Raw genomic sequence first — 18738 nt, 5'->3', positions numbered from 1 at the left:
CACCACACTCAAAGGGACACAGAGAAACACACCACCTTACACTGAGATAGACACGCCACCAGTGACATCATGTCAGTCAGAGATACCCAGATACCTCTCACCCTGACAGAAGGCCGGATACAGAACACCACACTCAGATGTTCACAGAGATAAGCACATGTCAGGGTTGACAGGATTTGAGCCCACAACGCTGGGATATCTAGGCTGTGAACCTGCAGCAAGGCTACAGATACTGCTATTATATTTGTCCTGTTTCTTGGGAGAATCATACACATTCCTGCAGTCTCCCGATTGGACCAGCACTGGGTGTGCCCCATATTCTTAGTAATATATAAAGCATGCTCAGAAGACACACAGTGCTGGTTTAACTGCCAGTTTGTTTTCTGCCTTGCAGAAGCACTACCTGTTTGTTTCTTGATTTCCCAGCCTTGTTCTATCTAGTTTCCAAGCCTTGTTCATTTGTTTCACTTACTTTAGAGCAGTCCATCTGCATAATGCAAACACAGTCAATGCATATGAATGAGCACCAAGCACAGCTCTCTGATAGGGAGTTTCATACTGTTTTTATAAAAGTGAAGATTTCTTGTTAACATAGAGACTGCATAGTCTCAAATTATCATTAGAGATAAGCATCCTCCAATCAGTATCAAAGCCCTTTGTTTCAGCAAATCTAACAGTAGACAAATTGTCACCCATGCCAGAATAAGTTTTACAACCTATGCATTCCTTGTGCAAGGCCTACATTTCTCAGTCTCAGAAAAATGTCCATGATACTTTGCTGTCCATCTTCCGTTTTCTTTTGTTCAGCGAGAATGAGCTCCTTTAAGATATACTCAGAAAATGTTAGTCTGAATTATCCCTACAACATATGAGACCATCAGTCAGGCACTCTGGGGATTCAGTCATCTTAAGGTTATTACCCTGATCTGAAGCTGATGGCAGCCACGGGAGCTGCCTGATACAGTTGTACAATCCTAGGAGTATCTCCATAGTATGCTGGGCAAGAACTGGAATCAATTCTGACTCCTTCCCCTCTATCCCTCTCCTCCCTCACCCTTCTATTCCACAGAAGTTTTAAGCTCTAGCAATCCATCCTTTTTAAGCAGCTCTTTTCCCCTCAGAGCCTCTGGAAGCCAGGCTCAGCACAGCAGCATTTAATTTTATAGGATGACGATTGGCCTGCAGCAGCAAAAAAAAACCCCCCTAGAGGCTTGTTCACACCTCCCTGTTTGCATACCCTTGCTCGACACAGTGGGCAAGATTTAGCAAAGCTTTTCTTCCATTCTTTTCTATGGTTAAAGCTTTGATAAATCATTGGATCCTAATAATAGTGAAGTATTAAAAAACAGATAGTGATCCCTATCCACACAGTGAGTGAAACATTATAGGAGAAGATATGGACTAAGAGGAGCATGCAATATCTTTGTCAGCAACAATGCTGAGATGGCACGAGCAAGACTAGCATCAGTAGTACAATCTTAGGTCTTTTGATCTTGCTGAATATTACCTCTCAGGGTCTGGGTTTATTTTGGAATATAGTAAGTTTTTATTTTCTATATCATCAGTGCCCTCATATATTCCTTTGACCACAGGGATTTCATATTTTCAAACTACTTTTCAGATGCTGTGTGACCCTCCACACTACACTTTGATCATGCTGCTTCAAACCTTATATTAATGCCTCTGGATCCTCACATTGTGTTATATTCCATATCTGACCCCTTTCTGTTTGATATAGGTATTTTTCTGCTTCCAATATCCTCTATGCATAAACAACATGATCACACCTTTGTAGCTTCTGTTGAGTATTTCCTGTTTAGGGAACTACTACAAAGGTTTAGTATATTTGCATCTCTCTTGGTACCTAGTTATACCCTTGCTTCAGTCTGGGTTTAACCACAGCTCTGATAGCTTTTACTCGTTTCATGTAAATGCAATTTTTGCGCTATGTAAAATTTCTCTGTAGCTCTCTTTGGAAATGTTCCAATTTTAAACTTTTAACTTGTAACCAATGCACTTTTTCTAATAGATTGTTCTCTAAGATCAGAATTTTGTCTAGACATCCCATCTTCTATGAGTATGTTTGTCTACTAGAGTATATCCTTCTACACTTAATTTTCAGTGAAATTTTCTATGTATGCAGTGACATTGTATAAAATCTTCAATTCTGCTTTTAGGAAACTTCATCATTTAGACTTCTTTGTTATGTGCACTACTCTTCAAGCTCAGGTGAGGTATCTTGCTAGTCCTATAGTTGAGCAGTAATCAACATTTTCTGTGAGTGAACAATTCCTTTTCCTGCCTGGATCTTCAGACTTTTTGCATCTCTTCAAAAAGTTTTTTAAGTTTCTTAATTCCCATCTGTGTGGATTCATTGAAAATACCTTTGGAGAAAAGATGCTTGTCTTTAATTGTTTCTGAACGTAATATTTTTCTAGTGTACAACCCACATTTCTTCCCTTTGAGAACTGCAGCTTAGTTCATGCTAGGTCTAGCTTTGCCTATGTCTGACGAGAACGAATGGGTATAATGATCAGTAGGATGAGAGTAGAACTGTAAACTTGATAAAGTTGTTGGGCTGGCACACTGATTGGATCGTATGATCCAATCAGTGTGAATTCATTAAAATAATACTTTCAGAGTGTAGCAATTACAGTTATATAATTATTGTTTGTCTCCAGGAATTTGAGCATTGTGAAATATTCTTTCTTACAAGATGAAATGCTAACAGTCATTGGTAGAACTCTCTGCCAATTCTCCTTTTACTATATTTTATTAACGTTAGAAATTGTAGCATGTACCATGCCAAAGTCTACTTACTCTGAATAATTCTGACTGAAGTATTTTATTTTAAATTGCTCAAATAAAGGCTCCTGTTTTTTAAAAACTCAAAGACAAGCTTGCTACTTCTCTTTTGAACATACCATGGAGCAGAAAAGAGTTTCAAGCACTACTGCTAATATTAGATCATAATCCAAACGTATTCCATGGGCAAAAAATCATTATCAGACAATTTGATAAAGCGTTCAAAGTGCAAACAAATCACAGTCAGAACAAATACTTATCTTGAGTTGGCCGATATGACAGTTACTGGTGCATCAGCTCCTCACATAAATCTTCCAATATCCTAACACAGCTGCGTTTCAGCATCAGAACTACACCTGCATTTATTCCCTGTTTCTCTGGAGTGACTTGAGAGAAATTCCAGCTTCCCTGGAGCTGAAATGGCTTGGCTTGCATCAAAGAGTGAATCCTTACAGCATCTTCAAGTCATGTAGATAGAAAAGTTTGCAGAGCTGCAAGCACTCCAAATAAAACCATTTCACCATGTTTCTGTTTGCCTATGTCCTGTGTGTAGAGGAATTTGAGCACACTAGAAATAACTGAAATTGGTCTTCCCAAGCACAGAAAACATATATGTGGAGGATATGAACAGCAAAAGAATATCGGAACAAGCCTCAATAGTGAATTTTAAATAGCAGCTTCAGAGATAGCTTTTGAATCATTTCAAGATAAAATCCTTCTCTCTACAACACTAGTTTACTAGATGAAGCCTTATTATGGCCAGCCCTAGGCTGTATCTTCCTATTAGGGCAGAGATGAATTTGAATTCTGTCACTTCTAACTGACTGAATTTGTTTCCTCAGGTGATGGAAGATAACACAATTCGGCAGTATGACTCCATTCAGAAGCTGATGAATGAAAAGAACTTCTTTAAGCAGGCCATCTGTAACTCAGATCGCATGAAGCTGTTCCCGCTGAACCATAAAAACTCCAGCAAAAACAAATCTATGCAAATAATCTCTGCCTTGGAAGAGGAAACTGAAGATGAGGTCCAAGAGACAAGGCTCTGAAGCTGGGTGGATTCTCTGTGTTAAAGGGTTCACTCATGGTGTCCAGGGAAAGAGAGTATTTATACAGTGTCTGTTCAAGACACAGAAGCAGTGATCCGCACCGTCCAGGAGTACAATATTAACTGTGGCTGTGATTTGTGGAAAATGGCATTCAGCCAATTATTACATTGTATATATAAGGAATGAAAAAATCTTGAAGATTTATATTAATAGATTGGTTTCGTCGACTACAGCCTGGGTGGTGGGCAGAGGCATTCATCAGGTTTTTAAAATATTTGTATTTTTGATGTATGGAAAAAATCAAAAGCTCGCAATGAAAATAATGTATTGTTGACTAGTTGTTGTTCCTTTATGTTACTTTATGAAACTTTAAATTTCCAAAAACAAATTGTGAATAATTCCTTATACTAATCATAAATGCAATTCTTTAGAGATCGCTGGAAAAACATTGTAAAATACATTTTCACAACAAAACATGCTGTGAACTGGATTCACAAATCATTTGTTTGCAGTAATTAGAACTGAATATTTTAGTTTTGTAGTTAAAAAGAACTACATGCTTTCTTGGCCAAAATTTGGAATAGTAATATAATCTGTTTTTTTTCTGGTTTGGGTCACGTACCTTTATATTCATTATACAACTTCTGTTTTATTTATTTTCATGCTATATGTGTGCATATCTATATTTATATGTATACATTTACATTACATATGCATTGATGTAGAAAATCTGATATAGAGTCAGCTAATATGGGAAACTATTATTGCATAGTTATGATGGTACCATAAACCATGAAACCAAAGATTTCATGGTTTTTCCATGTCAGAAATCAGATATAGTTTCATGAAATTAGATAATTCTTATATTTTATGTATTATATATGGGGTCAGGGTAGGCAACTGATTTTATTAGTTGCTATAAACTAGTCAAGTTTTCACAATATCCAAAATGAATACATAAGATCTGAATGCACTACATTTTTAAGTGTCTTAATTTGATTATGTGTTAACCTAAAAACCTCCCTGTATTCATCTCTTAAGAGCCAGAATTGCCTACTTTTTTGTTTTAAATGGCTAAAAAAATTGTTCATCTCTCTGCAACTGAAACTAATGGTTTGTCTTTTAATGTTCCTCTGATTGTAATTTTTGGGATCTGCCCATTGCTAATCCTTTAATAGTGATTTATTAAAGACTCAAGGGCTTATTCAAAATGTATAAAGCAGAACAGGAAAGAATTGACTGAAATGTAATATCAAAATCATTGCCAGTAGTACTATGAATTTATGATATCACTTATGCAGCAATAAGAAAAACAGCAAAATCAATAGTGAAGAATTAAATGATTTTGTAAACGTTTTAACTCTAGTTAGATTACTCAGGATACAAATTCACTTGTTTCTTGTCTATAATGCTTCTTAAATGTTTGTAGATTTAAAAAAAAAAAATCTCCTTCAAGTCCAGATTTTGGCTTTTCATAGTTTGTATGTATCAAACTAATGCTGTGATGGGATTGTGAAGAACATCTTCATTGCAGCTCTCAGATGTACTTAAATTCATAATGGTGAACCTGGCCATATAGGAGGAGCTTTACAAACTATGACTCCGAGTATCTTCTCATTAACGATGCAAAAAGCAGAACATATAAAAGGGAACATTAATGATTTCTTTGTAATGGCTATCAGACAAATCATTTTAAATGTTCTTTCATAGCACTGCTCTTTTAAAATGAAATTTCATGCTGTAGAGACGGTGTTCACAGCCCGGGGAGGGGGGATTCTTAGTTATAATCATTTAACAGTGGTACCTATTGGGCCAGGTTCATGCACACTGGGTTCAGGAGGGAGCTGCAATCTATGGCCCCTGGTCATGTTGGAGGAGGGGGAGGGAAGAGTTGTTATATAAGGGCATAAGGGGGAAACACTTCATCCCACCTCCCCCCCACCCAAGTAGTTGATAAAACATGATAAAATGTGTGCTAGAGGATTTTCATACCCAACCGGTTGCATTATGAGGTGTATGAAGAGGGATCAGTTGCCTTCAGGAGCAATGAAATTCACCAGTACCTTCTAATGTGAACCTTGTAGTGTATAACTCTAATTAAAGATATATATATATATATCCTGACATCAAAGGCATGCACCTCTCTTAAAAATGTACAACTTTTAATCCATTTTTAATATAGTATTCTTTGCTCAGCTTTCTCATTTTAAGTCTCTTGTTTTAGGCTGAACTGTGATGCCATCAAACTTTTTCAATAATGTCTTACCGCTTTTTCTCCTTTTATGAAAGAAATCTGATGTGTGCTCTCATGTTGCTGTCTAATTGTAATGCTTGATTTCTTTCTCTACCATTTTTGTTGGTACATATATGTGTTATGGGTAACATAAGATGTTGGATAATATGAATATTAACTGAAAATCCAGTGGATAATGTGCACATTCTGCACTTTATCCATAACATCTGCATATCTATACACACACACACACTGTATATATTTATACATATATATATATATATATATTTTAAGTAGCCTGACAATGAAAATTTTATATGCTTACATTTTGCAATTTAAAAAACTTTTCTCTAGAATATATTATTTATTTTAATATTGTTTAAAGCAGTTGAGAATTCTGTATTTTAAAAAGTGATTACACTATGCACAAAAATGTATTTGTATAAAACAGAATTTCTTTATATTTGACTTGTATACTTTTATAGCACTGCTAATTCCGATTGAATGCTAGATTATGACTAGAAAAAGAATTTTATCTCAGTAACTTATCGTTTGTTGCATTCAGCCACCATTTTTTGGTGTGCAAGAGAACATTCTAACATTGACACAAATGTCAGTTGTGTGGGGGGTTTTGTATTTGTTTTTGATATGTTTTCTCTAGCTCATACTGCCTATGTAACAAGGTATCTTTCAGGTACAGATCAATAGTCTATATTTCTACAAGATGAATACTGCCTGCCAAAACAAAATACACATTTACATATATTTTGAGTACTTATCATTGCTCTAGAGAATTAGGTATAATATTGTCAATAAAATTAAGACTTTATGTACAACTGCTTTTGTCTGTGTGATGCTGATGTTTAAAAAACATAACTACCTCAAGCCTGACAGTGACCTTCGCTAACGTTTAAGCAGCAGTTACTTTGGATCTAGTGGAGAGTTGCCGGGTTGGTGGGGGGGGCACTTCTAGTGTTGTGGCCAACCAGGGAGGGAGGGGGGAGTCCATCGCTGTGTACGAATAGAATCTGTGTCTTTTATCTTTCTCAGCCCACCCAGTTCCACCATTATCCATATAATTAAAACCAACTCAAAATTAAAACAATACTTTTTATGTAAGGAAATATGGCATATCCAGGTCGACTATTCAATTAAACTTTTATAGCAGAATAGTGTGCTTCCTGTTTGTGAATGCTTAAACAATAGTATGCATCACATTTCTTGTGTACATTTGTATTTATTTTAAAAGATTTATAACCCGCATGCTTCAGATATATATAACAATGCTGCTCCTGCTGGGGACCCAAGGATCTCAGTGCAATTCCCTTCTTTACCTCCGCTTCCTTCGAGCTCAGGACCCTCTATTCCCCCCCCCCCCCCCCCCCACACACACACAAAACACAAGGATAGCACACAGAAACATACACACAACAGTGCTGCACCTTCTCTGGCTAGGGACCCCAGAGTCTCGGTGCTGGTTTCCTCCCCGCCACCCCCAAGCTCAGAACCCTACCAAAAAGCACAGCTGCTCCTGACCCTTCATGCTACTCAAAAAAGCACAATGCAAGGATTTAAAAACTTACAAACATTTCTGTTCCTGCTTGGGCATCCAAGGCTCTCCTTGTGATTGAATGTTAAGGGGGTCTATGGCTCTCCTAGCATGCCTGCTACATTTTTTACATTTGTAGGGCTGTGCTGTGCTGCTGTCATGGTCTGTTGTTCAACGGCACCTGTGGGGCAAGAGGCATGGGGAAGTGTTCGCCATGGTTGCTCTTTATACTGGCAGCAAAATGGAAGTTACTGGCACCTAGCTCTGATCCTGAAGATGTGCCAGTTTGATTCTGCTGCTCTTTCATTGGAGAGGGATGAAGTAGGTTGGCTGCCATGTTAGTCCACTTGAATTAACAAATGTAGGGAGGACACTAAAGAAATCTACTGCAACAACATTTAGCTTTCAAAGGTTGACTGATACATTAAAGAGAATGGTTAGGAAACAACTGAAAGAAGCAGCTGAAAGGTTAAGAGTTTACATCGGGCATAGATATTGTTTAAAAATACCATCTTGAAAGCCCAGACCAGATGTATTCCACTCATTAGAAAAGACGAAAAGAAGGCTAAACAACTACCAGCATGTTTAAAAGGTAAGGTGAGAGGGGCAATTATAGCTAAAAGAACATCTTTCAAGAAATGGAAAATGAAGAAAACAGGAAACAGCATAAGCACTGGCAAGTTAGATGCAAAGCATTGATAAGAAATGAAAAGAGAGAATTAGAAAAGAAGCTTGCCATGGAAGCAAAAACTCATAATAAAACATTTTTCAGGTGTATTTGAAGTAAAAACTCTACAAGAAGGTCAATTGGACTATTAGATGATCTAGGGGTAAAAGGGGCACTTAAAGATGATAAGCCATAGTAGAGAAACTAAATTATTTGTTTCAGTCTTCATTGAGGAAGATATGAGAGATACCCATGCCATAAATGATATCCAAAGGTGATGATTCAGAGGAACTGAAACAAACCTCAGTGTACCTGGAAGATGTAAAGGGCAAATTGACAAAACTAAAGAGAAGCAAATCACTTGGCTGAAAGAACTGAGAAATGAAATTGCTAATATGTAAACTATCTTTAAAATCAGCTGTGGTACCTGAAGACTGGAGGATTGCAAATATAACACAATTTTTAAAAGGGGATCCAGGGGTGATCCAGGAAAACTACATTACAGTGAGTGTGATGCCTGTGCCAGGCAAAATGGTAGAAATCATAAAGAACAAAATTACTGAATATAGTTTAATGGAACAAAGCCAAAATGGATTTAACCAAGGGAAATCTTGCCTCATCAATCTGCTATATTTTTTGAGGGTGTAAATAAACATGTGGGGCAAGGTGAGCCAGTAGATAAATTGTATCTAGATTTCCAGAAAGTATTAGACAAAGCCCCTCACAAGAGACTTCAGGAAATTAAAAAGTCGTTGGATAGGGGGCAGTGTCCTTTTGTGGAATGCGAACTGGTTAAAAGATAGAAAAAGAGTAAGGCTAAATGGAGAATTTTCTCAATGGAGAAAGGTACATAGTAGAGTGCCTCAAGGATCTGTTCTGGGAACACTGCTTTTTAACATATTTATAAACAACTTGGTAATGGGAAAAATGAGTGAGGTGATCAAATTTGCTGTTGTGAAAAACTATTCAAAGTTGTTAAATCACAAGAAGATTTTGAGAAGTTGCAAGAGGACTTTGCAAAACTAGAAGACTGAGCATGCAAATGGCAAATGAAATTTAATGTGGAGAAGTGCAAAGTGACATATGTAGGGAAGAGTAACCCAAATTATAGCTACATAAAGCAAGATGTCACATTAGGAGTCACAAATTCAGGAAAAGGATCTAGGTGTCATTGTTGATAATATATTGAAATCTTCTCAGTATGCAGAAGTAGCTAGGAAACAAATAGAATGGTAGGAATTATTAGGAAAAGAATGGAGAATAAAACAGAGAATATCATAATGCCTCTGTATTGCTCCATGGTGTGACCTCATCTTGAGTATTGTGTGCAGTTCTGGTCACCACATCTCAAAAAAGATATAGCAGATTTAGAAAAAGTACAGAGAAGGGTGACGAAAATAATAAAGGGGATGGAACAATTCCCCTATGAGGAAAGGTGAAAGAGGTTAGGACTCTTCAGCTTGGAAAAGAGACGGCTGAGTGGAGATATGATAGAGGTCTATAAAATAATGGAGTGGATTGAATAAATGAGAATTGGTTGTTTAATCTTTCGAAAAGTACAAAGACTAGGGAACACACAACAAAGTTACTAAGTTGTTCATTTTAAACTAATAAGAGAAAATATTATTTTACTGAACACAATTAAGCTCTTGAATTCATTGCCACAGGATATGGTGAATGTTGTTAGTGTAGCTGCTTATTAAAAAGGTTTGGACAAGTTCCTGGAGGAAAAGTTCATAAACCATTATTAAGGTGGAGTTGGAGAAATCCACTGCTTATGCCAAGGAATCTGTCTATCCTCTGGGATCCTGCCAGGTTCTTGAGACCTTGTTTGGCCACTTTTGGAAACAGGATCCTGGACTTGATGGACCTTTGGTCTGACCCAGAATGGCAGTTTTTATGGTCTAACGCTCATAAAGGAAAGGCTAACAAATAATACATTTATTTATAAGCTGATGCTTTTTTAATATATTTCTTGGTTAGCTTTCAAGCACTTCAGGTCGGAATTCCATATTTCCAGGAAATATAGAGTGATGTAACTGCCATAAGTGAAACACTGCCAAAGTGTCTGGAACCGGCAAAAAAGGACCCAGCAAGAACTGGGTTTCTTATCACATTATGTGCCATAAATTTATACTGTTTGACACCTGATCTCCCACCAAATCCCCATCTCACCTCTTCCCATTCACCCTATCACTGGAATGCCTTTTATGATTCACTTAAGGTGGCCACTCTACTTTATATTTCCTGGTAATGTCATTTTTTGCTCATTTGAATTCTGACCCGAAAAAGAGTGTATTAGCTCTCAAGAGCTAGTCAAGAAATGCATTGTTAGTCCAATAAAAATGATGCATCACCTTAGATATACATCTCTCTCTATATATACATATTTTGTTTTTACTGGAGAAGGAGGTCAGGGCAGAGTACTAACCCTGTGGAGGAAGAGGCAGGGAATGGGGCTTAACACGACATTCTACCATTCAGCCAATCTCCTGGGTCCTGCCTTACCTTGAAGAACACTGATTTGTTCAGCTTCACTCTTCTGTGACAATAAAACTGAAATAAGACTTTTATAACTTACTAAAACACAATGGTCATCAGTCAACAGTAGCTCATGAATAAAAGGTGCCTATGATTTCATATTAGCATTGAAGTAACAAGTGGTGATTGTTCATTCTCCTTGAAACTCTTGCAGTTAGAATTCATCATTTGTCAGGGTATCTGATAAAACATTTTTTTTTCCCACAGAACTCTATGATAAGTCACATAATCTGCCACAGCTGGCTGTAGAAATATTACAGTGCCAGTTAATTCGATAGATTTGCAGTGAGCCTCCCACTAGGAGCCCATGGAGGGATCACATATTTCTACAATTCTTTCAACAGATAATAGTGTATGTGCAATTGAGCTCAAGGTGGGGGTTACAGAACTCCACAAAGCCTGCCTAATATTGTTTTCCTTCTCGGCACCAAGTAACTTATGACTGCATTCTCTCTGCGGTAGCTGTTAGTGTCACAGGGCCTAGGCAGTCAGTAAGGAATGCTACAGAAAGGTGTAAAACACTTAGCCAGAGTGTAATAAACTGTCGGGAAGATTTCTTGGAACTCTGAGAGAAGCTGAAGAACAGGCTAAAGAACCCGATGTCTCTGATGAAATGTAACGTAAAAAAAAAAAATCAACAAGAGATGCCAGGCTCGGTCAGACCAAGGTCCATTAAGTCCAGTATTGTCTGACAGTGTCTGGGACACAAGTACCCAGCAAATCCCAGATGTATGCTTCTTTGAAGTAAATAGTTTATCATTTTCTTTCTATATTGTTACAATGTGGTATTATAACAAATGCACTGCAGGCAGGGCATAAATATCAACAATCTACCTTATAAATGGGCTCTGACTGACGGCCCGCAAATGCGCAGTAGAGAGCAGCTCTACCGCGCATGTGCGGGCCAGCACGTCGGTCTGAGCCAGCGTCAAAAAAATAAATAAATAAATGACGGCGGCGGTAGCGGCAGCGGGCGGTGGCGGCAGTAGCGGGCGGCGTAGCGGGCGGCGGTGGCGGTAGCGGTAGCGGGCGGTGGCGGTAGCGGGCGGTGTAGCGGGCGGCGGCAGCGGGCGGCGGCGGTAGCGGCCAGTAGCGAGGGAGGGAGGGACTGAGTGGGAGGGACGGAGAGAGAGAATGGGTGGGAGGGAGTGAGTGAGGGGGGACTGAGGGAGAGAGTGAGGGGGGACTGAGGGAGAGGGAGTGAGTGGGACTGAGGGAGAGAGAGGGAGGGAGTGAGTGGGACTGAGTGAGTGAGAGGGGGAGGGAGGGAGAGTGGGACTGAGTGAGAGGGAGAGGGGGGACTGAGTGAGAGGGAGGGAGGGAGTGGGACTGAGTGAGAGGGAGAGGGGGGACTGAGTGAGAGGGAGGGAGGGAGTGGGACTGAGTGAGAGGGAGGGAGTGGGACTGAGTGAGAGGGAGAGGGGGGACTGAGTGAGAGGGAGGGAGGGGGACTGAATGAGAGGGAGGGAGTGGGACTGAGTGGGAGGGAGGGAGGGAATGGGACTGAGTGAGAGGGAGAGGGGGGACTGAGTGAGAGGGAGTGAGTGGGACTGAGCGAGAGAGAGGGATGGAGAGAGAGGGAGGGAGTGAGTGAGACTGAGTGGGAGGGAGGGACTGAGTGAGAGGAGAGGGAGGAGAGGGTGAGGGAGGGAGGGAGGAGTGAGGGGGGGAGGGGGTGGTGAAGAGTGAGGGGAGAGAGAATGAGGGGGAGGTGAGAGACAGAGGGATGTAGCCCGTTTTAACGGGCTTAACGGCTTGTTCTATATAAAACAGGCAGTACAGAGGAAGCTTTTTGATTTACTGAGAGCACATCCTAGCTGTACATATATTTATAACCACACAGTTCAGATCTAGTTTTGTCATTTATCTTCCATCCTAACAGGTACATTTTCAAAGGAGTTGTGCGAATAAATGTAACATACTATCATAGCAATTTTCAATGCCCACTTACGTACTTAAAGTGCATTTACACATGTAAAACCCAATTTTAAGCATGTAAACCCTTTTGAAAATTAACCCCTATATTTTCAGTGATGCAAAATGTTTGTGAAAGCAACTATCAAATTAAATGGTCAAAAATTCTCCTGTGGTATTTTATAGTTTATTAAACTATCTATGAGCAAGAATATTCTGCGCTTTCCAATGGTTTAGGACATATCCTTGTGTGACAAGTTCAAAGAAAGTTGCTTTAAAGATCATGATACAATCACAGAAATTGTAGTTAGTAGTTACCAAAACACAAGATATTTGAAGTTTAACCCATCTGTTCTTCTGTAGTGGTCCAGCTCCCTCAGATTAGCTGCCTGCTTCCAGTGAAGGGAGTTTATAAACCTTATTGTTTGATTCAAATATGATATTTTAAACTTCCTTTGGAAGTTCCTTTTGTGCACCTGAGGTGTATATAACTTTATATTCATGTTTGTTGCTTTGATACATACACAAAGGGATAAACTGGAGACTGGTTTTCTTACATTTTCATGGGAAATATCTCATAAAATAATGTCACACTGTACCAAATGCACAACCACCATTGAGAATGGTGCCCATTCCCCAGTCTGTGCCCAATTGCCTTCCAAACTGGTAGCGGTAGGGAAGGAAAGGATGTTCATGGTAGCTGTGTGTGGGAGTTGCAGTGTGACCTATCAAGATCCAATTGTAGCACTTCCATGGGAGTGAGCCCCACACTGCCTTGAGCTGGCCATGGGAGATGTTAGAGCACGTTGGTGGGTGGGGGGAGGAAGCAGTGCATGGGAATATTAAGGAGCTGCCAGGTGATACCCTTGACTCTTTTGTTTCCTGACTCTCACAGCAGCACTGCCCCAACTCCCACCCACTGTCGTCCTGAATGGGGACTGTGATGGCATGAGGACTAGAGCTGTAGCATGGGTCAAAGATCAGGGCATGTTAAAGAAGACAATTTTCAAAGCCATGTATGGGGTAAATAGTGATTTGTGCATGTAAATTAGATGAAAATTGCCCTCAGCGTAGCCCAAAGTACTCCCGTTGCTCTATAGCATGTATTCTTTTGGCCATGTTTAGAGGCAGGAAGGAAGGCTGGAGGAGGAAAGGTACACAGGCAGATTGCATTTTCAAATTGTTATGCATTATTTTCCATTTTTAAAAAAAGCAGGTACAAATGTCTGAATACTGTCAGTATCAGCTGAAGGTTTCAAAGTCAAAGTGCATGTGTAGTTTTACTTTGAAAATTGGTTGCAAAGTCCACAGGTGAAAAGTATTCACACAAATAAAGGTTGCTGGGAAGACTGGATGGACCACGTGGGTCTTTTTCTGCCATCATTTACTATGTTACTGTGACTTTGTTCCAGTGCGAACAATTTAAATTATTTATTTATTTATGTAAAATGTTTATATACTGCTTCTGGTCAACGACCAATCAAATCAGTTTCAAGACATTTTGAGTGGGGGGAAATCCTAGAGTGTCCTTCATCTGAAATTGAATAAGGAGAAATGTTGATTGGGCCTGCAGGACTTCTGGATGGCCACTGAATGGTATTCAGCATAGTGCTGAGCTGTGGATTGTATTATGTTTATTGCAGTTTTAGGCTAAATGTTATTACGAGTTCTGATTGGTGGGGGAGAGACCTAGGAGGGTATAAAATGTGGGTCAATTTGGTGGGAGTTGCCCTTTCTGAGTATAGAATGAGGAAGAGAGGGACATCCATGATGCATGGAGCCTGGAGTAGCCATCCCATGGACTGGTGAGCCCGGGGACCCTTCCAGTAGGGAGTGGGGCCCTGCAGGGGCTCTTCCCTTCAAGGGGAGAGGCCTGTGGCCAGAAGCAGGAGAACAGGGGTTTCTTCCTTTCAAAGGAAAATCCAGAGGATGGAGATGAAGAGGCTTGAGGCCAAGGATGTTGGAGAAGAGGCAATTCCTCTCCCTGAGGAAGTGGCCAACAGCTAAAAGGATGGAGTTGTTCCAAAATGAGGAGTACCCTCAAGGAGGCCTGAGTATGGAGGAGAGAAGGGAGACCTGAACATTGATGAAAGGTGAGAGTGTTAAAAGAGGGGGAATGGAGTGAGTTGCCCCAGGAATTAGGGATCTGAATCCCATGTCCCACATTTGGGGTCTGGTGTTTAAAATGAAGAGGAATCTGGGAGATTATGATTTACCTGTCTTTGGGTGAAGAAAGGTTGCTAGTTCTTTGGGGAAAGTTTGGTACCTGAGTATTAAGAGAGGTACACTCTAAATTCTATTTAATGGTGTATGAGAGAGGAGTGGTGGACTAAAGGAAAGGAGGTATTCTAAGCCCTAAGATGCAAACTATTAACTTTGTTATAAGAAAATTGGTTCTTACCTGATAATTTTCATTCCTGTAGTACCACAGATCAGTCCAGACTGTGGGTTATGACTCTCTTCCAGCAGATGGAGACAGAGAAAACTTGAAGGGCACCCTCTCTTAACCTGGTGTGCCACCTGCATCCCCTCAGTATTTAGATTATCAAAGCAGAATAACAGTAAACCGTAATAAAAACAAATCAAGCATTAATAAAACTGTAACTATAGAAGTATAAATTGAAAGCAACTTGTAACGTTCCTTCTTATTGTTCTGCAGTAAAGAAACAGTGCGGACTCTCAAAAATACCCACTCCCAGGGTGGGCGTCTGGACTGATCCGTGGTACCACAGGAATGAAAATTATCAGATAAGAACCAATTTTCTTTTCCCTGTATGTACCCGAATCAGTCCAGACTGGGATGTACCAAAGTTTCCTTATACAGAGTGGGACGTTGAGAGTCCCGCGCGAAGTACACCACTGCCAAAATTGCAGATATCTGGAGCCTGAACATCGAAGCGGTAGTGGCGAGCAAAAATATGGAGCGGTTTCCAAGTAGCCGCTCTACATATTTCTTGTGGCGAAACCAATTGGCATTCAGCCTACGAAGCCGCCTGTGAGCGAATGGAATGGGCTTTTAATCCATCAGGAACAGGCCGACCTTTACAAATGTAAGCGGATGAAATAGCTTCCTTCAACCTCGCGCAATCGTTGGCTTAGAAGCTTTCTGACCTCTCTTGGGACTGCTCCACAGGACAAATAAATGATCTGAAACTCTGAAAGGATTTGTGACGTCCAAATAGCTCATCGGACATCTAAACAACGAAGTTCTCTGGAGTGCGGAACGTCGGCTGATAAATTAGGAAAGGCCGGCAGTCTTTCCTCACCGATCACGCCAGGTCCAGATGGTTTGACAAAGGTGGTCTCAAATGAAAAGTTGAGACCACCTTTGTCAAAAAGGAAGGGACTGTTCGAAGAGAAACTCCCGAATTGGAAATTCTCAAAAAGGGTTCCCTGCAAGAGAGATCCTGAAGTTCCGAGATTCTGCAAGTTGAGCAGATAGCCACCAAAAACATCGTTTTCAACGTGAGGTCCTTCAACGTCGCCCTTTTAAGGAGTTCAAACGGCGGATCGCACAAAACGCGAAGTACTAAATTAAGGCTCCAAGATGGACATACAGGACGGACAGTAGGAATCAAATGCCTTACTCCTCTGAGAAAATGCACTACATCCTGAGCTGCCAAGAAGAGAACCTAGGGCCGCTACCTGTACATGGAGGGAATTAAAAGACAAGCCCTTGGATAAACCATTTTGCAAAAAGCCCAAAATATTAGCAATAGAAGCATGCTTGGGAAGAATCCCTTTTTCTCGACACCACGTCTCGAAAAATCTCCACACCCTAACATATGACAGAAAGGTAGACTTTTTCTGGCTTGCAGTAATGAAGTAATGACTTCCTCCGAAAACCCTTTCTTTCTCAATCTCCTCCTTTCAAAAGCCAGGCTGCAAGACAAAAGTGATCTGCCTGGTCAAAAATTTAGGACCTTGATGAAGAAGATGTGGAAGAAGTCCTAGCCATAGGAGCCCGTCCACTGCCAGATTGACCAGATCCGCGAACCATGGACGTCGGGGCCATTCCGGAGCTACTAGAATCATGCTCCCTGGGTGAACTTCTATCCTGCGAAGAACCTTGCCCACTAGCGGCCAAGGAGGGAACACGTTCAGGAGAACTGAGGTTGGCCAGGGAAGCACCAGCACATCGACTCCCTTTGCGCCATGATCCCTTCTACAACTGTAGAAGCGAGGAGCCTTGGCATTGTCTCGTGTTGCCATCAAGTCCATGTGGGGTGTTCCCCACCTGTGGGATATTAGACCTATTGCTTGGTCCGAAAGTTCCCATTTTCCAATTTAGGAAGTCTGCTTGTATGTTGTCCTTCCCGGCAATGCGAGATGCCACTAGCAGTGCAAGATTTTCTTCCACCCAAGCCATGAGTTGTTCCGCCTTGACTCTTAGTGTCTTCTTGACGGTTGATGTAGGCTACCGTTGTCACATTGTTGGACAAGACCTGAACTGCCTGATTGCATAGGCATGGGAGGAAGTGTTGCAAAGCCAGGTGAACTGCTTTGGTTTCCAGACAATTGATAGACCAGCTGGACTCCTCCGGGGACCAGCTGCCCTGGACTAAGTGGGACTGACAGACAGCTCCCCAGCCGGAGAGACTGGCATCTGTGGTCACCACTATCTAGTTTGGGATTTCAAGGTCCACCCCGCAAGACAAGTTGTAGGGGCAAAGCCACCACCCAAGACTGGACCTGGCGTGATCGGTGAGTGGTAGAGGGCAGGTAGGAGGGACCTGGGGAGGTCTGGCTGGGTAGGCCCAGGTCCCAGACTTAATTTTTATAGGATGGGAGGGGTCAGAGTAGACCAGGGAGGCCCCAGCTGGACCCAGCTCAGCCCAGCAGTGTAGGCCTGGATCCTGAGGCTTTCTTAAGGACAGGAGGGAGGTTGGAGGGCCTCTGGGAAGCCTGCATTTTGTAATGAACATTTTAAGGTGGTTTTGGGGAAAGGCTATTTCATCCTGTTTTACCCATTCTGGTTGTGTAATAGTGTGGTAAGAAGACAAAATTATGAAATCTCAAGATGCATGATTAATCTATTGCCTGATATGTACTTGGAGACAGAACTCACCCTGAGGTTGATATTCAGTAGACCATCGAGCAGGAAAACTCCCAGGGTAGCTTTACCTGTATATTCAGTAGAACTTAACCAGGTAAATATTCTGCTGAATACATCTGGCTAAAGCTATTCAAATAAAATTATCCAGATAATGTTGCCTCTGCAACTTACTAAATATTAAAAAAAAAAAGAAAAAACTGGCAGCCAAGCAGCAGCAGATGCCCTGCCCACCCAATATGTTTAAACATTTTAGTGTGGGCTGAATGGCCCCTTTCTTGGCCACCAATATCTAAAAGATGTTGTCAGGCTAAGTGACTCTGATTCTCTCCCCTCCATTAAAAGAATTTTGGATAAAATATCCTCTAAAGCAGTGGTTCTCAACCGGTGTGATGCGACACACCAGTGTGTCGCCACACTTCCCAGTCCCCCGCTGAGCCAGCTGCTCCCCCTCCCAAGCAAAATAGGTCCTCCGCCTGGGCTAAAATGCTGATAGCCCAGGCGGAATGTGGCAGGACAGCTGGAGTCAGCAGCAACAGCATGCTCTCTTTTTCCCACTCCGCATCCCGGAAGAGGAAGTGGTGAGCAGCAGGTGCGTGCGCGGGAAGAAGAGACCATGCTAGTGCAGGCAGCATTGGCCCGAAGAAAAGAAGAGAGGCGCAGCCTGAGGAATGAGCTGTGTGGCTTGGAGAAAACCAAAGGACGTCATCAACCCCCGCGGCCGATAGGACTCCTTTCTCCGCGAGGGCTGAAAATGAATTAGGTTGCTGCTGCCTTTAGGGTTAGAAGTGGAGGAGGCTGTTGCTGCCGCTAGTTCGGGGAAGAGGGTAGAGTGAGTGAATGAGCAAGCATGCGTGTTTGAGATCCTGTGTGTGTGTGTGTGTGTGTGTAAGTGAGAGCATGTATGTGAATGACTGAGAGCCTGTA

At 41.2% G+C, this 18738-nt stretch overlaps 1 protein-coding gene across 1 annotated transcript in view; it reads left to right on the top strand.

The window, feature by feature from the left end:
- Nucleotides 1–6920, top strand: part of CFTR (CF transmembrane conductance regulator) — a 575903-nt gene extending 568983 nt beyond the window's left edge. The window contains exon 27 of the mRNA XM_029615983.1: nucleotides 3648–6920. Coding sequence (XP_029471843.1) covers nucleotides 3648–3854 — 207 coding nt within the window. The 3' untranslated portion in view covers nucleotides 3855–6920. The remainder of the gene's footprint in view (nucleotides 1–3647) is intronic.
- Nucleotides 6921–18738: the final 11818 nt, after the last annotated feature.

This window comes from Rhinatrema bivittatum, chromosome 9, assembly GCF_901001135.1.
Source record: "Rhinatrema bivittatum chromosome 9, aRhiBiv1.1, whole genome shotgun sequence".
NCBI classification, from domain to species: domain Eukaryota; kingdom Metazoa; phylum Chordata; class Amphibia; order Gymnophiona; family Rhinatrematidae; genus Rhinatrema; species Rhinatrema bivittatum.
The sequence above is the reverse complement of the archived record's forward strand: the minus strand, read 5'-3'. Positions and strand labels throughout refer to the sequence as shown.